At 40.3% G+C, this 25,210-nt stretch overlaps 2 protein-coding genes across 2 annotated transcripts; one reads left to right on the forward strand and one right to left on the reverse strand.

The window, feature by feature from the left end:
* Nucleotides 1-3,375: 3,375 nt before the first annotated feature.
* On the reverse strand, nucleotides 3,376-10,592 carry LOC112227057. Its single transcript, XM_024391857.2, has 5 exons — nucleotides 10,448-10,592; nucleotides 5,336-5,502; nucleotides 4,355-4,456; nucleotides 4,105-4,257; nucleotides 3,376-3,998 (listed from the first exon to the last, which is right to left on the reverse strand). The coding sequence occupies exons 1-5, from the start codon at nucleotides 10,575-10,577 to the stop codon at nucleotides 3,678-3,680; spliced, it is 873 nt and encodes a 290-aa protein (XP_024247625.1). The 5' UTR covers nucleotides 10,578-10,592; the 3' UTR covers nucleotides 3,376-3,677.
* A 262-nt stretch (nucleotides 10,593-10,854) lies between these two features.
* Nucleotides 10,855-21,093, forward strand: si:dkey-29d8.3 (uncharacterized protein LOC556220 homolog). Its single transcript, XM_024391856.2, has 7 exons — nucleotides 10,855-11,089; nucleotides 11,444-11,588; nucleotides 11,927-12,022; nucleotides 14,159-14,303; nucleotides 19,642-19,787; nucleotides 19,987-20,126; nucleotides 20,482-21,093. The coding sequence occupies exons 1-7, from the start codon at nucleotides 10,990-10,992 to the stop codon at nucleotides 20,634-20,636; spliced, it is 927 nt and encodes a 308-aa protein (XP_024247624.1). The 5' UTR covers nucleotides 10,855-10,989; the 3' UTR covers nucleotides 20,637-21,093.
* Nucleotides 21,094-25,210: the final 4,117 nt, after the last annotated feature.

Consider the following 25,210-nt stretch of genomic DNA (forward strand, 5'->3'; position numbering starts at 1 on the left):
GATCCCCCCCCACATATGATATTTATACCGCAATTCATCTGACACTTACAGTAAATGTTAAATAAACAAATGTAGTCAGTAGCAGAAGCTCCGACAAAACAATGAGCCAGATGTTTCACCGGATGTAAATATCTGAAGTAATCAGTTGGAATTTCCACTTACCACCAAATATGGTGATAAGAACAAGCCCAGTGGCAGGCAGTGTGAGAAGATGGATTTTGGCCCACATTCTGCAAATTTTCTCATCAATTAAAAATGTTCTGTTTCCAAAACTAGAATCTCTTACAGAGTGGACTATGTTTTGTAGACTTTGCCCTTTACCAAAGTAAAAAAAAATGGCATTGTTTAAAAGAAGTGCAAGCACGAATTGAGCCATTGCACACACGCACTTTAGAGTAGGCGTTTCCTAATGGAAATATGCAAATACAGGCTGGGACGCACCAATAGGATCTCGCTAGCTTGGGCTTGTTCTGCCGACTATGATTAATTTGCTCCCATTGGAAATGAGTCTATTTTGGGTTAGTTAAAACATTTTTGGCTGAAGCGTGGGTGTCATTAAACAATAATGTGACATAAATGTTATGAGACTTTACCCCAGGGGCAGTAAGACAAGCCAATATCAAACCACAAACCCCTTGACCTCATGGACGAAAGAAAACACTGACTGACATTACATTTTTGAGAACTAGGAGATAACTAGTAAAGCCAGGGAGCTGAGGAGACCAGATCGAAGTTGCATTTTTATTTTATGTACAAAGAAAGGTGTGTGGAATACCAAATCCACTAACGGGTGTAAAAAAGCAAACAATTTGAAATGCATCACATTATGTAAAGTAATCAGATAACTTTTAGAATGTGTTAGACCTTGTTTCCCCCACCAAAATCCACAGACAAACAGTTATGCAACTGTATGCAATTATAGAATGACAAGAGAGATAAAACAGGTTCTGGGGAGGGTAGTGTATTCCCAGGTGAATCAGATACATGGCCTAATCAGCTAAACAAGATAACATGTGAAAGTATAAGAGTGTTTCACTTTCATATCAAAGTCACTCAAGACTATATCACAGACCAAAACCACATATCCTAAAATATTATAGCCTTATCACTGCATTCTCCATTTTTGAGATCTCTCTTATATTGGAGTGGAAACCGACAAGACCACACAATGAACGTATAAAGGTTCTACAAATGGGTTGCGCGGAGCTATTGCAGGGGTTCCACAGCCAGATCTCAAAATGTATTAAAAAAAACAGTTAACAGATTTTGGCCAAGAAATCCATAGAACAAGTTTAGAGAGTGTAATACAATGTAATATTATGAATCTACGATTTATACTCTTAACCCTCGGCAACACGGACATGGAAGGATCACAGGGATATTGCTAGCCACAGTACTCCACCAAGGAGGGAATCAGACAGAAGACCTGACCTGGGTACTGGATGTGGAAATGCACCACATACAAGCAGTGGTGTAAAGCACTTAAGTAAACATACTTTAAAGTACTACTTAGGTAGCTTTTTGGGGTATCTGTACTATATTACATATATTTGACAACTTTTACTTCACTACATTCCTAAAGAAAATAATTTACTTTTTACTCTATACTTTTTCTGTTACACCCAAAAGTATTACATTTTGAATGCTTAGCAAGACAGAACATCTTTCCAATTCACACACAACCTGCTATACATGTTAAAATTAATGGGAAAAGTGCATTGTCTGAAAATAATTTATATATTCAAGCAACAGACCTATAAATCATGAAACAAGTTACGTGTTTTAATGTAGCCTTTTTTATGGGGCCCAAGGAACACTCTCAAGAAGAAACCCAGTCAGCACCCCCAGCCACCAGGGGTGAGGCAGACTGCTGACCAATCCCCAAAAACATGGCCGACTGCATCACAACAGGAAGAGTATCACATGAAAAGGGTCGTCAGTAGCTTTTATAGACACAGTCACAAACCATGCCCATTTCCACAATTTATCTTCTTAAAATTAGATTTTCAACCTAACCTTATGCCTAACACTAACTTTAAACCAAAAATTAATTTTGTAGCTAATTTTGACTTTGTGGCTGTGGAACCCGACGTTGTGACTGTGGAACAGGACCTTGGGACGATAGAAACTAGTGGAAACCAATGAGAAGGGCTAATCATTTTCATGGCCAGACGGTCAGGAACAACTATGGGCCCAAGTTATAGATAGGGTGAAGAGATTTTCCTGTTAAAGTCAGGAAAAACTCCTGGCTCTAAACAACAATTATTCAATGATGGGAATTGGTCATAATCAGCTAACTGCGCAGTAACAGTGACATGAAATACGACAAAATTAGGATAATGTATGCACTTTAAGTTATTTAGCTCGACTATCAAATAGAAAGAAAAATGTACTAAAATAACATAAGTTCCAAAGGTGGACTAACCAGCCATAATCTCCCCATTGCACCCAGTGAAATACCCACCTCCTGCATTGAGAGAACAGCTAATCAGTGGTAAGAGTACAGGTTAATAATAGAAGCACACCTTATATAACAGCCATGGAGAGGATTTACAGAAAACAACAGCACCCCATTAAACACAGCATCCATCCACACATACACAGGTAATAACCAAACATCCATACCAGCAGCTTAGAGAAACCGTATTTTACAGCATCAGCATCTTCAGAGTATGATCATGTATGAGATGTAGATGAGTGGGGCGTTACCTGGAGAAGGTCTGAGAGAGGCCATTATGGGCTGAAGTATAGCCAGGGCTGGGACAGTACAAATTCAACCACACCTTTGTTTCATCACAAAACCGGAGAGCAACAGCTGTCTGGTGAAGTCCACAAAGCATGTGGTATTAAATGACCTACAGCAGGGTCAAGCAGGTTAATGTTTCCGCCATTTTCGGACTAGTAAACAACTATTAATTTAGAACCACAGAGTGTTATCACAAGTCACAAAGAAAACAGGAGCTGCCTCCACTATTCCAGTACCATTTCAACATCATCATATAATCTATGCTTTCCGTTACACCCAAAAGTATTATATTTTGAATGCTTAGCAAGACAGAACATTTTTCCAATTCACACATAACTAATCCCTGGTCATCCTTACTGATCTAGCAGACTCACTAAACACAAATGCTTCCTTTGTAAATGATGTCTTGAGTGTTAGAGTGTGCACCTGACTATCCATAAATAAATAAAAAGAACAAGAAAATGGTGCCATCTGGTTTGCTTAATATAAGGAATTTTAAATGATTTATACTTTTACTTTCGATACTTAAATATATTTTAGCAGTTGTTTACTTTTGATACTTAGGTATATTTAAAACCAAATACTTTTAGACTTTTACTGAAGTAGTTTTTTATTGGGTGACTTTCATTTTCTATTAAGGCATCTTTACTTTTACTCAAGTATGACAATTGGGTTATTTTTCCACCACTGCATACAGGATTATCACCCAATTGTATTTTTATTTTATTACCATTTTAATATTAATTGTACAACAAGTATGCTGGCAGGCTTGGGTTACCACAAAACCCAGCTCTCAAAAATAAAATATTCTGGGGAAAAAAACAGACTCAACACATATATACATATATATATATATATATATATATATATATATACACTGCCATCCTCCGGCGCCCTAGGCTCCCTGCCTATAAGCAATCTCACTCCACACTCAATTTGGCAAACATGGTTCTTCGCATGTGTTCTGTAAATCTGCATGCTGTCCTACACTGTCGGTGAAAGGTTGCGATGCTCCCTGGGTTGGTAGGGTGGCCATGTCCTCCTCAGCCTTTCTCTTCCTTGGGGAAAGGGTCAGTGTGAGATCTTTATCCTGTGGGACAAGTCCTTTCATTTCCTGCAATAGGCTTTGCAGATGTGAAGACAGGCCAGTCATGTACTGTTCATCTTGAAGATGATAGGTGAGGTCTGTGATTTCTTTTAGATAGCCTGCACATTGCTTCTGCAACATCTTCAAGTTCTTCTTAGAGGACCTCTTTGGGATAAAGAATATGGGTTTATCACAAAGGAGTATTTTTTTTTATTTTTAAAAGTTCATCATTCTTAGGTAAGACAGCTTGCATATATATATACAGACATACCTCACCAACAAGTGCGTGTGAGCTATGCTCAGAGAGAGAGGGGAACCTGACACAGTAGACAACCTCTGCCTTCACAGAGCTTGGTTTTTCACTTAGAGCTGCCTTCAGATCTTTGGAGGCCTCCTTTTTAGAGCGCACAGTACTCTCCTCAATCTAGACAGGAAATAACATGCTTGTTAAATGTGTACTGTTATGTACAGCATTAGACAGTCAGCTACAGGGCTAAACCATGATAGTTCTTCATATTTACCTTAAAACCAGGAAAGCGGATAATGTGGGCGATGTTTATTAAAGCCTTGCAGTCCACCTTCTTTGTATTTTGTTTCCGTCTCTTTAAGGCATGGTCTTCAAGCTATGGAAGGTGGCAAAACATTTAATAATAATTGATTGGACTTATATAGCAATTTGAGATAACTGAAGCACTTTACTGTGTAGGGGGAACTCACCTCATCCACCAATTTATACGTAACTGCCAAAATAAAGGAAACACCAAATAGGTCATTGGGCCACCAGAGCAGCTTCAATGCGCCTTGGCATAGATTCTACAAGTGTATTTGGAGGGAGGCAACATCATTTGTTGTTTTGTTGGTGGTGGTGAAAAACGGTGTCTCAGGCACCGCTCCAGAATCTCCCATAAATGTTCAATTGGGTTGAGATCTGGTGACAGACAGCCCCTATACTTCTTTGAGACCCCTCTTTCAAAGTTACAGATCTCTTCTTCTAATCATGGTAGCCAAAATAATGGCCAACTGGGTATTTTTTATACATGATCTTAAGCATGATGGGATGATAATTACTTAATTAACTCACAAACCACATCTGTGTGGAAGCACCTGCATTCAATATACTTATTAACCCTCATTTACTTGTGTTTCCTTTTTTTGGGCAGTTACCTGTATCTCACCCACTACCATTTTGACCCAGACTGCTCACCACACATTAGCTATCATGGTGGAGAGACGAGGAGTGATATATATGCCAATTACAAGAATGATAATGGAATGAGGCCTGGTTGGGAATTGGATTTTAGCCAGAGGCTACTCTTGCAATAAGTGCCATGGGATCTTTCTTTAGTGACCACATAGGGTCAGGAAACCCATTTAACGTCCAATCTTCTATTTCATTGAGTTACAGTCTATTGTTAGTTAGCCTAGTACACTTCAACATTATTGAAATTAAATTGTTGCAAAAGTGTATGGTAGAAATGACAGCAATCCGACTTTGAACTTACCGCCTTCTTGTTCATTTTAGCAGCATGTTTCTCTTTAGCTTTTACTTGTCGGTCTTTCCCCTGATGGCATTCATATGTGCTTGTGCCCACAACCTGAAATGGAACTCCATTGAATGGGTGACTTTTTACCTCCCAGCTGATCTTCTTTCCTTCCAAAGGGTGTGCATCTGTCGAAGGACAAGAAACGGATATATTACTATTGGGAAACTAATGTAGGGCTGCAGGTAACCTAGCTGTTAAGCACGTTGGGCCAGTAACCGAAAGGTCGCTGGTTCGACGCCCCGAGCCGACTAGGTGAAAAATATGTGGATGTGCCCTTGAACAAGGCACTTAACCCTAATTGCTCCTGTAAGCCGCTCTGGATAAAAGCGTCTGCTAAATGCAAAAATAAATAAAGTAGCAAAGTTTCTCTATCCAAGAACTCCTCTGTGCTTGGAATATAATCCCATATGCTAGCAACTATTAAAAATATTGTCTGTTCCAGCTGGCTGGATGGGTGTTATTAGATAGGTAATGTTTGGTGTGACACAGATCATTTGACCAACCTTAACGTGTTGATACTTCCTGACTCAGACAACCAATGTCTTCTAATCGTCCATGTCTAGCTGCAGGCGGTTTGTATGAATTTAGAAAATGATCGGGAGACTACAACAGCTCAATACAATGGAGGTGACAAAGAGGCATTTTTTTAGGTTGTATGTAGCTTGATGATAGCAATCTAAACTCCATACTTGGTGACTATCTAGCATATTTTCTCATTATTAAAATTGAAAAGCTGGTGAATGGCTGCTTCCTTGGATCCTGAGAGGTGCAGCGGTCTAAGGCTAGAGGCGTCACTACAGACCTGGGTTTGATCGCGGGCTATATCACAACCGGACATGATTGGGAGTACCATAAGGCAGCGCACAATTGGCCCAGCATCATCCAGGTTAGGAGAGGGTTTGGCCGGGGTAGGCAGTCATTGTAAATAATAATTTGTTCTTAACTGACTTGCCTAGTTAAATAAAAAATTCTGGGCTTAAAAGTAGATTCACCATATCAACAGCTCCTGTAAGGCTAGTCCTTGATCATGACTCTCAGTTCCATTACATTACAGATAAGTCATTGGATGAAGGTGTCTTCTATACAAGGGAGTTTTGTTAAGAGCACGCCGCTCAATCTGAACATTAACATATCACTTCCAGTACAGTTTTGGAAGCATAAAGGACTTTATCTTCCATATCATTGATAAGGTTTGGTTTAGCATTCCCATACAGCCATATCCCCATGTTTCAGCGCAGACAGAAGACGAGGCGACCACCTATGCTAATTACAGTGCCTTGCAAAAGTATTCATCCCCCTTAGTGTTTTTCCTATTTTGTTGCATTACAACCTATAATTTAAATGGATTTTTATTTGGATTTCATGTAATGGACATACACAAAATAGTCCAAATTGATTTAGTGAAATGAAAAATATTCTATAAAATAAAAAGCTGAAAAGTGGTGTGCGCATATGTATGCACTCCATTTGCTATGAAACCCCTAAATAAGATCTGGTGCAACCAATTACCTTCAGAAGTGACACAATATGTTAAATAAAGTCCACCTGTGTGCAATCTAAGTGTCACATGATCTGTCACATGATCTCAGTTTATATACACCTGTTCTGAAAGACCCCAGAGTCTGCAACACCACCAAGCCAGACGCACCATGAAGACCAAGGAGCTCGCCAAACAGGTCAGGGATAAAGTTGTGGAGAAGTAAATATCAGGGTTGGGTTATAAAACAGTATCTAAAACTTTGAACATCCCACAGAGCACCATTAAATCTATTACTTAAAAAATGAAAGAATATGGCACCACAACAAAACTGTTAAGAGAAGGCCGCCCACCAACCAAAACTCACGGACCAGGCAAGGAGGGCATTAATCAGAGAGGCACCAAAGAGCCAAAGATAACCCTGAAGGAGCTGCAAAGCTCCACAGCGAAGATTGGAGTATCTGTCCATGGGACTATTTTAAGCTATACACTCCACAGAGCTGGGCTATATGGAAGAGTGGCCAGAAAAGCCATTAAAGAAAAAAATATGCAAACATGTTTGGTGTTTGCCAAAAGGCATGTGGGAGACTCCCCAAACATATGGAAGAAGGTACTCTGGTCAGATGAGACTAAAATTAAGCTTTTTGGCCATCAAGGAAAACTGTCAGGCACAAACCCAATACCTCATCACCCTGAGAACATAATCCCATGGTGGTGGCAGCATCATGCTGTGGGGATGTTTTTCCATCGGCAGGGACTGTGACACTGGTCAGGAATGATGAATGCCGATAAATACAGGGAAATCCTTGAGGGAAACCTGTTTCAGTCTTCCAGAGATTTGAGACTGGGATGGAGGTTCACCTTCCAGCAGGACAATGACCCTAAGCATACTGCTAAAGTAACATTTGAGTGGTTTAAGGGGAAACATTTAAATGTCTTGGAATGGCCTAGTTAAAGCCCAGATCTCAATCCAATTGAGAATCTGTGGTATGTCTTAGCTTGCTGTACACCAGCGGAACCCATCCAACTTGAAGGAGCTGGAGCAGTTTCGCCTTGAACGGTCAAAAATCTGTGGCTAGATGTGCCAAGCTTATAGCGACATACCCCAAGAGACTTGCAGCTGTACGGATCTGTGCAAAACTGCTACAGTAAGTATATATTTTTTATTTGAAGGATTCTTTCTCGCTGATGAAAGAGGCCATATGTTTTGAAAGCTATATCGCAAGCAATGATTATTGCCGTTTTCTAACTAAAAAACAATTAACAAGTTTGTCTTTGTGGCTGTGGTAACTAGTGACAACCTATTAGCCCATTACCAAATGGACATAGCTAGAAGGCATCGCGCTTTTGTCAAATTTACTTAAAGTTGAAATGTTTAGCATTTTAGTTGACCCTTTTCTGAACCTAATTCTCCTAACCTACTGAGTAACTTCTAACCTGCTATGAAGTCAAATCTGATGTTATTTTGACCAAAGCTGGAGCCAGTCTAGTCATGACCATTACAATCAGTTTTTCCAGGTCCAACTAAAATTTCCTGCCCAATGACCTCTGAAAACCTTCCCACAAGGCCTGAGAATTAGCCCCCCCAAAAAAAAAAAAAAATTGCAGCATGAGGTGTTGCTACATTTATCCATGAGACCCTTTTGCCATAACATTATTGAGCGAAATAAGGAATATCGACAATTTAACTACGTAGGCAATGAAGGAAAATGTGGTTTTCCACCAGAAAAAAATTATTGCAAGTTTAAGAATGTTACAAGAAACTTCCCTTAAACTCCCCAGAATTTTTCATCAATGGATGTCAACTTAACTTGTTTTGACTGCCATGATTAAACAATAAGGTCCTAGGACATGGTAGATGGACAATATACCACAGCTAAGGGTACATTCTTTGGAAATAGCCCTTAGCCATGGTATATTGGTCATATACCACTAATCCATGAGGAGCCTTATTGCTATTATCAACGGGTTAACAATGTAATTAGAATTGTAAAAATATGTTTAAATTGTCATTCCCATAGTACACCGTCTGATATTCCATGGCTTTCAACCAATATGAATTCAGGGCTCAAACTACCCAGTTAATAATTGTAAATAAGTCTAGTTTGCGCATGCGCATAACTATAGATAAATCCTATGGGAAAGTGAGTGGTAACTTGGACAGAGGGTCTCAATCTCTGTGCAGGAAACACTTGGAAGAACTTCAAAAAACCAACGTTAGGCTATTTTCTGGCAATTGTGCCTTCATTATGTGCCAGATGTTAAGACTACAATCTGTTATAAATGGCCTCTTTGCGAGATTGACTTGTTATTTCGATAGGCATAAGCTAATGACTCAAATCTGGGGTTATAATTGCAATTAAACTTTGCCATGGTTTACTGAGCTAGATGCAGATGTCCTTCCAGGGGCTATAGGCTCTCATTTCAGGGAGAAGTCCACAATGAAACTGACATTAAATGTGGACACAGATACATTCGCGATAGAGCTGTAACCATGATCACAATTGATAACTTATAATTTAATTAACTAAACATGGCCATAAACAATTGCATAACACAAGGCTACAACAAAAACGGCGTTATAGGCTATTAATTCCGTTTGCCAGCTCCGGCTAGGCTACACAAGTGACACATGGATTTGCAATGACTCCAGTGATTTCAACATTAATTGTACTGTATCAAATGGTAGGCTACAGTAGCCGAATGGCATTGCAATTAATAGCCTACTTGACGGCCAACAGATCCAAATGTAGCCCATCATTCTCAACATTCAAGGTCATTTTCATTGGACTTTTCTCCCATAACAGAAGCACGCGAGGGAGTTCGATAATATCACATTTTCACTCGCGCAGCGCTCCAGACCCTGGAACTGAACATGACAACCCTTCGTTTGATATGGTTAACCATGAGAAAAGTCGACATTTGAATGTAGTTACTTTAAACCAACTTTTTAGCGAACTTATCTAAATAGCTTTGTCGCTGTTATAGTTTTATGGAAAGTGTCATTGTGGAGACATTCTTAATAGCCTACCAACTGGTAAAAAAGTTGTTGATGTGCGCGCGCTGTTCTCTCGTTGACTCAGTTGCAGCACTCTCTCAAAGCGCACCCCCACCCCCTCTCTCTCTCTCTCTCTGGCCATCCCCTTGGTATCAATCTGCACATTGCCTGATAGTCAGCAGCAGCTAGTTACAGATAGATGGATAAGATGCCGCGGTGCCAATTAGAAGTAGGCCAAAACCCCGCCACCAATACATTTTCATCCGCGACATCGTTTTCAAAGTAGCCCAATTTGGCAAAAGAAGCGGGGACATGGTTACAATCTGCTAGCTAGCGTTAGCTCATTTTAAGATGTGGAGGAAGAGGCAGTCCTTTACTAAATAACCAGACAAAAAGCTACAGACCTAGTTTGCTAGCTATTCCCACAGCATGTCTACATCGTTATTTGTTACTGTACACCCCAGTGGTCTACATACACCAGCTCAGCATGGCCACAGTGTACTAACTAGCTAACGTTAAACCATCTTAACGTTAGCCACATCGCCCCGGGAGTAAGTAGCCTAGTACATCAGACTGTGATAGGCAACTAGCTTACCCTTTCGCCCAAAACGTTTGTCTTTGCGCAAGATTATGTATTTCAACGACGTTGTCTCTTCTTGTTTTGCTATTTCTTTAATTATTTGGTCTTCACTATCAAACTCGCTTATTTGCAATGTTGCTGCCATTTTGAAAATGACGGGGCTATCACTGCCTCATCTGATTGGTTGGATGATGGTGCTTCCTACTTTGCAACTACTTGGCCGAATAAAGCAAGTCAGCGTGTTCTTTTGATTTGATAACACCAAAAATGATAAATCCCCAAATAATGAGTTATCATTTGACACATGGACAGTGAAAATAAGACAACCATTCCAGTTGAGTCTTTTGTTTTTGTATAGGCTTCTCCTGCACAGCAGGTGGTGCTATGCCTATTGTTGACAGTGGACATGCAGCAGGCAAGAAATTCCCGAAGAAGATTGGTTGGGTAACAATATAAGGAGTGTAAACAAACACCACCCAGTGTGGACTTTCAAGATCATCTATCGACTAAACTAGCCAGTTATCTCGATACACTGTAGCTGGTGTAGTTAAAAAATAATGGAAGATAGAAGCCTTCCTCGTATTGTGGTCATTGCACTGTCTGTGCTGATTTACATTTCTGCTTTAGCAATTAATGCCATGGCAGGCGCTGGAAAAGGTGAGTCTCATGTAACTTAGCTAACGCTAACTCATGTGAACGCAGTGTTGTGTAACTTGCTATGTTCTAACTGTGTAGCGCTTCCTATATGGCTTTTCATACTAAACTGTACGACAGGAAATAACATTTTATTGGCAGCACAGCTGCACATTATTCTATTCTTAAGTAGAAGCATTAAAAGTTCCTAGCTTTATGTTTAGCAAGGGACATGCAGAAGCCACCCTATTACACAAAGTCAATGACAACCTTGTCCCCAAGGGAGGAAGTCTGGTGCTTGAGACTACATAACTGACTGATGCAACACTAGTTTCCCTAAGTTTTGCTGTACTTGTTTTGCAATCTCCTCTCTCCTAGGACCATTCCATTCGAGTACAGGGAACATTTCCAAGAAGTATGAAACCGACATAACTCCGGCCGGATGGACCTTTTCTATCTGGGGGCTCATCTACACCTGGTTGTCTCTCATGCTCATCTATGTCATCTCCTTCCTCTACAGAAGGTACAGACACAATTATTCACCTACCTATCAGTCAATAAATCAATAGCTCAACCATGCAGCCATCTATCTTTTAAGCTACTATTCTATAGTATTATATTATTTTAGGACACCATCCCTCTGCTGTAGTATCAACACGTAGACAGTGAAATGCAGTAATTAATGTATTAAATGTATGGTTATGTAGGTATTAGCGCTACACAATTGGCCCAGCGCCATCATTGTAGATAAGAATGTTCTTAACTGACTTGTCTAGTTAAATAAAGGTTACATTTAAATAAAACATTTTTAAAACCTACAGAATGTTTGTTCTGATGCCAACTTTATTTTCAATTCCTCAGGAGCTGGACCCTCTTTGTGCTGCCGTACGGTTTCTACGTGTCCTGGATAGTCAACATGGCCTTCAACATGACCTGGCTTGTCCTATGGGTTCAAGAGTGCGCAACAGTCTTTTAACACCTAAACCAATGAGTTTCTGTTGCCTGACTAACCTGTTTTTAAGTAGATGGGTGGAAGCAAAATACTGCATCTCCACTTCCCCCATGGCTAGACCAGCCCTGCGCCAATGTTCGCGTGATCATTTTGCCTATCTCCACCAGGCGCAATCATTACATGTAGGTTAAAATATCAAAATCAATATTTATTTCCAGGCAAGTTGAAACATGCATGTTGCTAGCTTGTTTGTTTTGGGAGATTAACATTGGGTTGTTTAACCTGACATTCATATGGTCCTCTTTATAGCTGGTTCTTTGTAAAAAAAATATATAAAAAAAAGGACCCAGATTCATACAAAAGTGTGTTTCTCTACTCAGACGATTAATCAATAGATAACTAACAACAAACTAAGTTTCCCTTTTTATCTCTGAATCACTCCTCGTTTGTCTTTGTCATCCACGTAGGTTTGTATCTTCCTGGTAACCAATAAGGAGGGCATTTGCAGCCCGTCGAGCATCTTAAATAGAACCAAGTTATATTTACCGCCTTGCTACGCTACACAGACACTGTGACGTGTGATTAGTTTGGTTGAAATGATTGAATAACATCTGTGTAAATTTATTTTGCAATGCTCTCACACGTAACGTCGGCGGTGTATTCAAGGTGTTACTATAACCACACCTACCCACACTGTGGGCCTCTGCCAGTCTGTAGAGAACATTGAGAGAAGTTGAACCACATAGGCCTAGCGATCCCCCCTTAACTTCTTTATTTTACAATTAAAATAGAAATGCATAATGTATGAATACAATGTTACGACACAAGGTTCATATAATTGGACCCATTGAGATTCATCGTATTTTTGTGGGTCTCTATCATGCTGTGATAAAAACCAGGCCTATAGATTGTAGGACAGGAATTCTGTATACCTCTGGCCCTTTGGACACTGTTAACTAACCTCCAGACGAGCTTCAATGCCATAACTCTCCTTCTGTGGCCTCCAACTGCTCTTAAAGGCAAGTAAAACTAAATGCATGCTCTTCAACCGATCGCTGCGCGCACCTTCCCGCCCGTCCAGCATCACTACTCTGGACGGTTCTGACTTAGAATATGTGGACAACTGCAAATACCTAGGTGTCTGGTTAGACTGTAAACTCTCCTTCCAGACTCACATTAAGTATCTCCAATCCAAAATTAAATCTAGAATCGGCTTCCTATTTCGCAACAAAGCTTCCTTCACTCATGCTGCCAAACATACTCTTGTAAAAGACTTCAGCGATGTCATTTACAAAATAGCCTCCAACACTCTACTCAACAAATTGGATGCAGTCTATCACAGTGGCATCCATTTTGTCACAAATCCCATATACTACCCACCACTGCGACCTGTATGCTCTCGTTGGTTGGCCCTCGCTTCATACTCGAAGCCAAAACCACTGGCCCCAGGTCATCTACAAGTCTCTGCTAGGTAAAGCCCCGCCTTACCTCAGCTCACTGGTCACCATAGCAGCACCCACCCGTAGCACGCGCTCCAGCAGGTGTATCTCACTGGTCACCCCAAAGCCAATTCTTACTTTGGCTGCCTTACCTCCCAGTTCTCTGCTGCCAATGACTGAAACGAACTGCAAAAATCACTGAAGCTGGAGACTCCTATCTGCCTCACTAGCTTTAAGCACCAGCTTGTCATAGCAGCTCACTGATCACTGCACCTGTACATAGCCCATCTGTAAATAGCCCATCCAACTACCGCTTCCCCATACTGTATTTCTTTATCTTGCTCCTTTGCATCCCAGTATCTCTACTTGCACATTAATCTTCTGCACATCTACCATTCCAGTGTTTAATTGTTATATTGTAATTAATTCGCCACCATGGCGTATTTATTGCCTTACCTCCCTTATCCTACCTCATTTGCACATACTGTATAGACCTGTCTACTGTATTTTTGTTTATTCCATGTGTTACTCTGTTGTGGTATGTGTCGAACTGCTTTGCTTTATCTTGGCCAGGTCACAGTTGTAAATGAGAACTTGTTCTCGGCTAGCCGACCTGGTGAAAATAAAAAAGAAAATTGTCTGATCAAAACACCAAGGTAACTTGTGGATCAATGAGAAGTCTTTTTTTACTGTTCCGCACAGGCAGATGACTGCTGCGTTGATTGTACTGTGGATCATTGCTGTCACCAACTACTCTATGATCTTTTTCTCCTGCTATGGGCTGAGTGTCTACGGAGCCTGGCTCAGCCAGAACCAACCTAGTGATCTTTGGTGCATCCGGGTGCTGGTGAGTTTAATTTGAGGCTTAATTGAGTTAGTAGTTAGACTCACACCATCCTCATGATTGTAGCATGGTCACAGATGTGCTTTAGCCAACTCAAGTCAGAGTATTGTTTTTCATAGAATTCCCTTATCCCATTTAGTTTTATGGCAACACTTAGTTGTTAGGTTCTAAATAACAGGGTAAAAACGGACAGATAAAAGCTAAAACCAAGTTTATTCACCCAGACAGCTGAACACGCACAGACATATTCCCACCAGTGTGTGTGCATGTACAGTTGAAGTCGGACGTTTACATACACTTAGGTTGGAGTCATTAAAACTTGTTTTGCAACCACTCCACAAATTCCTTGTTAACAAACTATCGTTTTGGCAAGTCTGTTAGGACATCTACTTTGTGCTTGACACAAGTCATTGTGCCAACAATTGTTTACAGACAGATTATTTCACAATTCCAGTGCGTCAGTTTACATACAATAAGTTGACTGCCTTTAAACAGCTTGGAATATTCCATAAAATTATGTCATGGCTTTAGAAGCTTCTGATAGGCTAACTGACATAATTTGAGTCAATTGGAGGTGTACCTGTGGATGTATTTCAAGGCCAACCTTCAAACTCAGTGCCTCTTTGCTTGACATCATGGGAAAATCAAAAGAAATCAGCCAAGACCTCAGGGGAAAAAAAACATTGGAGACCACATGTATGGTTCATCCTTAGGAGCAATTTCCAAATGCCTGAAGGTACCGTATTCATCTGTACAAACAATAGTACGCAAGTATAAACACCATGGGACCACGTAGCTGTCATACTGCTCAGGAAGGAGACTCGTCTCCTAGAGATGAACGTACTTTGGTGCGAAAAGTGCAAATCAAACCCAGAACAACAGCAAAGGACCTTGTGAAGATGCTGGAGGAAACAGGTACAAAAGTATCTATATCCACAGTAAAACGAGTCCTATATCGACATAACCTGAACGGCCACTCAGCAAGGAAGAAGCCAGCGCTCCAAAACCGGCATAAAATTGCCAGACTACAGTTTGCAACTGCACATGGGGACAAAGATCGTACTTTTTGGAGAAATGTCCTCCGGTTCTGATGAAACAAAAATAAAACTCTTTGGCCATAATGACCATCGTTATGTTTGGAGGAAAAAGGGGGATGCTTGCAAGTCGAAGAACACCATCCCAACCGTGAAGCACAAGGGTGGCAGTATCATGTGGGGGTGCTTTGCTGTAGGAGGGACTGGTGCATTTCACAAAATTGATGGCGTCATGAGGCAGGAAAATTGTGGATATATTGAAGCAACATCTCAAGACATCAGTCAGGAAGTTAAAGCTTGGATGCAAATTGGTCTTCCCAATGGACAATGACCCCTTGCATACTTCCAAAGTTGTGGCAAAATGGCTTAAGGACAAAGTCAAGGTATTGGAGTGGCAATTACAAAGCCCTGACCTCAAATCCCATAGACAATTTGTGGGCAGAACTTAAAAAGCGTGTGCGAGCAAGGAAGCCTACAAACCTGACTCAGCTACACCAGCTCTGTCAGGAGGAATGGGCCAAAATTCACCCAAATTAGTGTGAAGCTTGTGGATAGTTACCTGAAACATTTGACCCCAGTCAAATACTAATTGAGTGTGCAAACTGACCCACTGGGAATGTGAAAGAAATCAAAGCTAATATTATTCTGACATTTCACATTCTTAAAATAAAGTGGTGATCCTAACTGACCTAAAACAGGGATTTTTTTGTAGGATTAAATGTCACGAATTGTGAAACTGAGTTTAAATATTTGGCTAAGGTGTATGGAATATTCCAGACTTCAACTGTATTTACAGAGGGGAGAACAAGTGAGACACTGCTGCTTTTGCATGTTTTCCTACTTACAAAGCATGTAGAGGTCTGTCATTTTTATCGTAGGTACACTTCAACTGTGAGAGACGGAATCTAAAACAAAAATCCAGAAAATCGCATGATTTAAGTCATTTGCATTTCATTGCATGACAAGTATGAGACATCAGAAAAGCAGAACTTAATATTTGGTACAGAAACCTTTGTTTGCAATTACAGAGATCATACGTTTCCTGTAGTTCTTGACCAGGATTGCGCACACTGCAGCAGGGATTTTGGCCCACTCCTCCATACAGACCTTCTCCAGATCCTTCAGGTTTCGGGGCTGTCGCTGGGCAATACAGACTTTCAGCTTCCTCCAAAGATTTTCTATTGGGTTCAGGTCTGGAGACTGGCTAGGCCACTCCAGGACCTCGAGATGCTTCTTACGGAGCCACTCCTTAGTTTCCCTGGCTGTGTGTTTCGGGTCGTTGCCATGCTGGAAGACCCAGCAACGACCCATCTTCAATGCTCTTACTGAGGGAAGGAGGTTGTTGGCCAAGATCTCGTGATACATGGGCCCAACCATCTTCCCCTCAATACAGTGCAGTTGTCCTGTCCCCTTTGCAGAAAAGCATCCCCAAAGAATGATGTTTCCACCTCCATGCTTCACGGTTGGGATGGTATTTTTGGGTTTGTACTCATCCTTCTTCCTCCAAACCGTGCGAGTGGAGTTTAGACCAAACAGCTCTTTTTGTTTCATCAGACCACATGACCTTCTCCCATTCCTCCTCTGGATCATTCAGATGGTCATTGGCAAACTTCAGACGGGCCTGGACATGCGCTGGCTTGAGCAGGGGGACCTTGCGTGCGCTGCAGGATTTTAATCCATGACAGCATAGTGTGTTACTAATGGTTTTCTTTGAGACTGTGGTCCCAGCTCTCTTCAGATCATTGACCAGGTCCTGCCGTGTAGTTCTGGGCTGATCCCTCACCTTCCTCATGATCATTGATGCCCCACGAGGTGAGATCTTGCATGGAGCCCCAGACCGAGGTTGATTGACAATCATCTTGAACTTCTTCCATTTTCTAATAATTGCGCCAACAGTTGTTGCCTTCCCACCAAGCTGCTTGCCTATTGTCCTGTAGCCCATCCCAGCCTTGTGCAGGTCTACAATTTTATCCCTGATGTCCTTACACAGCTCACTGGTCTTGGCCATTGTGGAGAGGTTTGAGTGTGTGGACAGGTGTCTTTTATACAGGTAACGAGTTCAAACAGGTGCAGTTAATACAGGTAATGAGTGGAGAACAGGAGGGCTTCTTAAAGAAAAACTAACAGGTCTGTGAGCTGGAATTCTTACTGGTTGGTAGGTGATCAAATACTTATGTCATGCAATAAAATGCAAATGAATTACTTAAATCATACAATGTGATTTTCTGGATTTTTGTTTTAGATTCCGTCTCTCGCAGTTGAAGTGTACCTATGGTAAAAATTACAGACCTCTACATGCTTTGTAAGTAGGAAACACTGCCAATTTTGCAGGTTATCAAGTACTTGTTCTCCCCACTATGTATCCACCCACTCCAATTTGGGTTAAGTCTCCTCCTTCCCTCTAAACATTAACTTCTTGCCTAGCAATAAAGATGTAAGTGATGTGGGTAATAAACTGTTCCTTCTCCCTTAATGTGACCTGAACTCGGCCCCCATTCCTCACTAATCCACAGCTCTCCACCCTTATTAGTGACCGCAACCATATACATTCCTCCTACAGATAACCATTAACATCTGGTTTAGAAACCAGACTGTGGCCCTCCTCCTTTCCATAGGATACCTGTTGATTTAACAATATTTCAAGTTTAGAAGTCAGAACTCATCGCAGTGCCTTCGAAGTATTCACACCCCTTGACTTTTTCTACATTTTGTCATGGTACAGCCTGAAATTTAAAATGGATTAAATTGAGATTTTTGTCACTGGCCTACACACTACCATAATGTAAAAGTGGAATTATATTTTCTGAAATTATTACAAATTGATTAAAAATGAAAAGCTAAAATGAGTCATTACGTATTCAAACCCTTTGTTATGGCAAGCCTAATTAAGTTCAGGAGTACAACTTTGCTTAACAAGTCACATAATAAATAGCAAGGACTCACTCTTGTGTGCAATAATAGTGTTTATCATTTTTTATTGACTACCTCATCCATGTACCCCACACATACGGTATAATTATCTGTAAGGTCGAGCAGGGAATTTCAAACAAAGGGCACCTATTGGTAGATGTGTTACAAAAAAAAAAAAAATCAAGGCAGACATTGAACGTCCCTTTGAGTATGGGAAAGTTATTAATTACACTTTGGATGGTATATCAAAACACCCAGTCACTACAAAGATACAGGCGTCCTTCCTAACTGAATTGCCGGAGAGGAAGGAAACCACTCTGGGATTTCACCATGATGCCAATGGTGACTTTAAAACAGTTACAGAGTTTAATGACTGTGTTAGGACAAAACTGAGAATGGATCAACAATATTGTAGTTACATCACAATACTAACCTAATTGACAGAGTGAAAAGAAGGAAGCCTTTACAGAATAAACATATTCCAAAACATGCATTCTATTTGCAACAAGGCACTAAAGTAATGCTGCAAAAAATGTGGCAAAGCAATTCATTTTTTGTTCTGAATACAAAGTGTTAATTTTGGAGCAGATCCAATTCAACACATTACTGAGTACCACTCTATTTTTCAAGCATAGTGGTGGCTGCATCATGTTATGGCTATGCTTGTAATTGTTACGGACTTGGGAGTCAGGATAAAAAGCAAACGGATTGAAGCTAAGCACAGGCAAAATCCTAGAGGAAAACCTGGTTCAGTCTGCTTTCCACCAGACACTTGGAGATGAATCTTTCAGCAGGACAATAACCTAAAACACAAGGCCAAATCTACACTGGAGTTGATTACCAAGAACACAATGAATGTTCCTGTTTGGCTGAGTTAGATTTTCAAGCGGATTTAAGTTAAAACTATGGAAATACCTGAAAATACCAATTTGACAGAGCTTGAAGAATTTTCAAAAGAATAATGGGCAAATGTTGCACAATCCAGGTGTGGAAAGCTAATAAAGACTCTCAACTGTAATCACTGCCAAAGATGATTCTAACTTGTATTGACCCAGGTGTGAGATTTCATTTTCAATACATTTGCAAACATTTCTAAAAACACGTCTTTACTTTGGCATTATGTGGTAGTAGGTTGAGGAAAAATAAAACCATTTTGTATTCAGGCTGTAACACAACAATGTGGAATAAGTCAAGGGGTATGAATACTTTCATACCCCTTGAGATTAGTTTCCTAAAGCACATACAACTCTGGCCCTCCTCCTGCATTTTACTTTACATAATCATTCTATTGTAATGTTTTAGGTAATCCACTTTTTCAGTTGCTCTATCCCTTCCTCTGTCCTCTTATGAGGAATTCTACAGTCTTATACTACAAGTAACGTTTTGTTAAATCTTAGGTGCAGAATGGCATTGCCCTGTATACCACATGGACAACCATTGCCACTCTGATCAACTTCACCCTGGTGTTGGACCTCTCTGGAGTGGCAAATAGCACTGCAGCCACCGTGTCTCTTTGTATCCTACTGGTGGAGGTGATCGGATGGTAAGCACAGTTTAACAACGTCTGTCTTATGAGAATCGGGCTCATGGTCTTTTGATTACATTTTTGGGCATGTGATCCAATCCCACTCGATATGTTTTATTTGTTAATTATATAGACGTTACCAATGTAAATTAGACTCTCAGCACATTTGTGCACACAGCCACACACTTTCAATGGTATCGTAATGTGTTTATTGTAGGTTTGGTATTGAGAACTTCCTGCTGGATCAGCATGTGAGGTACATCCTGACTATTTACCCTGTGGTGATCATTGCTCTGGTTGGGAATGTGTTCAAGCACTATGATCCTGCAGCACCAAGCGCAAACGCTATCTTCATGGGTGAGTAGGCCTCATCTCTCAGACTAGAGATCTATTACCAAGTAAAACTTCAACCCTTGTTTCCTAAACCTGAAAACTTATTGTAGATCTGAAAGGATTGGATGTGTGTAAGCAATAGCTCCACGTGTCATGTGATAGGCTAAATGGCGTTCCCACCATATTGCTTAGACTCAACAGATTCTTTCAGATCTACAAGAAATGTCTAGCTTCGTTTTAGGACTGGGCTCAATTCTCTTCATGTGAAACACTTAAACGTTTTAGAACCTCCCTCTCTATTCTCCGTAAATCATATTAGAAACGAATATACATGTTAAAGATAAATAGGATCATTTACTCTGTCTTCTATCACTTCCAGTTTGTCTCTTGGTGGTTTCCTGTGTGCTCCTGGTGGTGCGAGTCGCCTTGGTGTTCAGGAGAAATCGGAACCAGCCCCTGTACGCTGGCATGAGCCTGGAGGCTCTGATCTCGCCCAGCAGCCTGAACAAGAATCAGAATAAGATATTCATGTAGAAGACTGGTACACACCACAATACCATCTTTTCACGAAGTGTCAAACCGTAATAATCTATAACATAACACATTGCCTATATTAAACCATACACATTCATTATTCAGTTTGGACAAGAAACAGATGAAGATATTCATGTAGAAGACTGGTAGTCTTCTACATAGTACGATCTGTAAACGATACGAAGTGTCAAAGCCTATGCTTCCATATAATATAATCCATAACATATAATCCTGTATTACGCACACTGTATTAAAAAACCTGTATTCATCCAATCATAACATTCCACTACACTGTAATGCATAACACTTTCTATGTTTATAATACATGTAATAAGAGATATTTGTACACTAATCAATGCACTGAATAATCATACAATTCCAGTGTAAGTAACACTTTTTTTTTTTACGTGATTCTTACTATTTTGTATTGATCTGATACATAAAAACATTTTGCCTATCCTGTTTTGACAATGCTATTTTCACTTGATGAAACTATTAGTCTACACACTGAGTATGAGTAGAAATATGGAATGCTAAAATAAAATGGGATGTTAATGTTTTATTATATGGTTGATGTGGGGTTACGACATTTTTTTTTTCCTATGATTACATACAGTTGAAGTCGGAAGTTTACATACACCTTAGCCAAGTACATTTAAACTTAGTTTTTCACAATTTCTGATATTTAATCCTAGTGAAAATTCCTTGTTTTAGGTCAGTTAGGATCACCACTTTATTTTAAGAATGTGAAATGTCAGAATAATAGTGATTTATTTCAGCTTTTATTTCTTTCATCACATTCCCAGTGGGTCAGAAGTATACATACATTCAATTAGTATTTGGTAGCATTGCCTTTAAATTGTTTAACTTGGGTCAAACGTGTCGGGTAGCCTTCCACAAGCTTCCCACAAGTTGGGTGAATTTTGGCCCATTCCTCCTGACAGAGCTGGTGTAACTGAGTCAGGTTTGTAGGCCTCCTTGCTCGCACATGATTTTTTTCAGTTCTGCCCACAAATTGTCTATGGGATTGAGGTCAGGGCTTTGTGATGGCCACTCTAATACTTTGCTGTCCTTAAGCCATTTTGCCACAACTTTGGAAGTATGCTTGGGGTCATTGTCCATTTGGAAGACCCATTTGCGACCAAGCTTTAACTTCCTGACTGATGTCTTGAGATTTCGCTTCAATATATCCACAATTTTCCATCCTCATGCCATCTATTTTGTGAAGTACACCATGCCCTCCTGCAGTGAAGCACCCCCACAACATAATGTCACCCCCATGCTTCACGGTTGGGATGGTGTTATTCGGCTTGCAAGACTCCCCCTTTTTCCTCCAAACATAACAATGGTCATTATGGCCAAACAGTTCTATTTTTGTTTCATCAGACCAGAGGACATTTCTCCAAGAAGCATGATCTTTGTCCCCATGTGCAGTTGCAAACTAGTCTGGCAATTTTATTCCGGTTTTGGAGCACTGGCTTCTTCCTTGCTGAGTGGCCTTTCAGGTTATGTCGATATAGGACTCGTTTTACTGTGGATATAGATACTTTTGTACCTGTTTCCTCCAGCATCTTCACAAGGTCCTTTGCTGTTGTTCTGGGATTGATTTGCACTTTTCGCACCAAAGTACGTTCATCTCTAGGAGACGAGTCTCCTTCCTGAGCAGTATGACAGCTGCGTGGTCCCATGGTGTTTATACTTGCGTACTATTGTTTGTACAGATGAAGCATTTGGAAATTGCTCCCAAGGATGAACCAGACTTGTGGAGGTCTACAATATTTTTTTCTGAGTGTTTGGCTGATTTCTTTTCATTTTCCCATGATGTCAAGCAAAGAGGCACTGAGTTTGAAGGTAGGCTTGATTCTATCCACAGGTACACCTCCAATTCTATCCACAGGTACACCTCCAATTGACTCAAATGATGTCAATTAGCCTATCAGAAGCTTCTAAAGCCATTGCATCATTATCTGGCATTTTCCAAGCTATTTAAAGGCACAGTCAACTTAGTGTATGTAAACTTCTGGTCCACTGGAATTGTGATACAGTGAATTATAAGTGAAATATTCTGTCGGTAAACAATTGTTAGAAAAATTACTTGTGTCATGCACAAGGTAGATGTCTTAACCGACTTGCCAAAACTATAGTTTAACTTCTTATGGCTGCAAGGGCAGTATTGAGTACATTGGATGAAAGGTACCCAGAGAAACGGCCTGTTCCTCAGTCCCAGTTGCCAATATATGCATATTATTATTAGTATTGGATAGAATACACTGAAGTTTCTAAAACTGTTTGAATGATGTCTGTGAGTATAACAGAACTCATATGGCAGGCAGAAACCTGAGAAAAAATCCAAACGGGAAGTGAGAAATCTGAGGTTGGTCGATTTTCAACCCAGCCCCTATTGAATTCAGAGTGGGATATGAATGAAGTTGCACTTCCTAGGGCTTCCACTAGATGTCAACCGTCTTTATAAACTTGAATGAGGCTTCTACTGTGTTGTGGAGCTGAATGAGCCAGGTGTCTGGCAGAGAGCCAAGGGCTGGTCATGCGCAATTCACATGATAGCGACCTGCGTTCCATGGCTTCTCTACACACAAAGGAATTCTCTGGTTGGAACTTTATTGAAGATTTATGATAACAACAACCTAAAGATTGATTTTACACTTAGTTTGAAAAGTTTCTTCGACCTGTAATATAACTTTTTGAAGTTTTTGTCCGACGTTCGGATGGACCTGTACGAGCGTTTGGATTTGTATACCTAAGCCCTAACAAAAGGAGCTACTTGGTCATAAATAATGGACATTATCGAACAAATCAAGAATTTATTGTGGAACTAGGATTCCTGGGAGTGCATTCTGATGAAGATCATCAAAGGTAAGGGAATATTTATAATCTGATTTCTGTTGACTCCAACATGGCGGATAATTTTATTTATTTTCTGAGCGCCGTCTCAGATTATTGCATGGTTTGCTTTTTCCGTAAAGTTTTTTTGAAATCTGACACAGCGGTTGCATTAAGGAGAGGTATATCTATAATTCCAAGTGTATAACTTGTATTTTTCATCTACATTTATGATGAGTATTTCTGTTGAATTGATGTGGCTATGTAAAATCACTGGATGTTTTTGGAACTAGTGAACGTAACGTGCCAATGTAAACTCAGATTGTTTTTATAGAAATATGAACTTACAAAACATACATGTATTGTGTAATATGAAGTCCTATGAGTGTCATCTGATGAAGATCATCAAAGGTTAGTGATTCATTTTATCTCTATTTGTGCTTTTTGTGACTCCTCTCTTTGGCTGGAAAAATGGCTGGGTTTTTCTGTGAGTTGGTGGTCACCTAACATAATCGTTTGTGGTGCTTTCGCTGTAAAGGCTATTTGAAATCGGACACTGTGGTGGGATTAACAACAAGATTACCTTTAAAACGGTATAAGATACATGTATGTTTGAGGAATTTTAATTATGAGATTACTGTTTTGAATTTGGCGCCCTGCACTTTCACTGGCTGTTGTCATAGCTGTTTAAAGGCACAGTCAACTTAGTGTATGTAAACTTCTGGTCCACTGGAATTGTGATACAGTGAATAATAAGTGAAATAATCTGTCTGTAAACAATTGTTGGAAAAATTACTTGTGTCATGCACAAAGTAGATGTCCTAACCGACTTGCCAAAACTATAGTTTGTTAACAAGGAATTTGCGGAGTGGTTGAAAAACTAGTTTTAATGATTGTATGTAAACTTTCAACTATACATCTTTGTCAGATAATGACACAGGGCTCGTTTGAATGGTGAGGCTGAAACAACCGACTGCAGACAAAAGTCGAGGAGAGTAGTGTTTTCCAACAGCAAGGCTCGGTGCAACATGGCAGTGTTGCAGTTGTTTATTCAAGTCTTTCTTTGTAATGTCGAGAAACACTTCAACCCCCATATCACACAGTGGCATACTAAAATATGTGTTCAATGTACAGTCAATGAGACAGCCTCAAATAACACATTCATTTGTATGTATCCACTATACATGAATCTCTGCAGAGTTTGTTTCAGTCATGTCTTTGGTTACGTTTGGGTGTCAAACAAAAACACCCTAATGACTGGTTGACAATAGAGCCTTCCACAATTCAGTCAATGGCTGCAGGATGAAGTTGATGCAGTTGACATGTAGGCGGAAGTCGGGACAATTTCCAACCCCATAATGCAGCACATTTTGAAAGGAGGTGACTGACTTGAAAAAAGTGATCCGTTCCAACGTGCCCACAGTCAACGTGCCCACAGTCAACGTGCCCACACTGTGCCCACAGTCAACGTGCCCACACTGTGCCCACAGTCAACGTGCCCACAGTCAACGTGCCCACAGTCAACTTGCCCACAGTCAACGTGCCCACAGTCAACGTGCCCATAAGTCAAATTGGAAATGTTCTTGTAGTGTGAATTGAGCTGTAGAAAATAATACCTATATACCACATGATTAAATAGAAAACACAGTAATATTGGGCGTGTTAGAGCGGATTACTTTTGTCAATTTGGTGACAATCAGTGGTCAAAGAGTTATGTGGATAAAAATTGTCCA

This window comes from Oncorhynchus tshawytscha, linkage group LG28 (assembly GCF_018296145.1).
Source record: "Oncorhynchus tshawytscha isolate Ot180627B linkage group LG28, Otsh_v2.0, whole genome shotgun sequence".
In the NCBI taxonomy this organism is placed as follows: domain Eukaryota; kingdom Metazoa; phylum Chordata; class Actinopteri; order Salmoniformes; family Salmonidae; genus Oncorhynchus; species Oncorhynchus tshawytscha.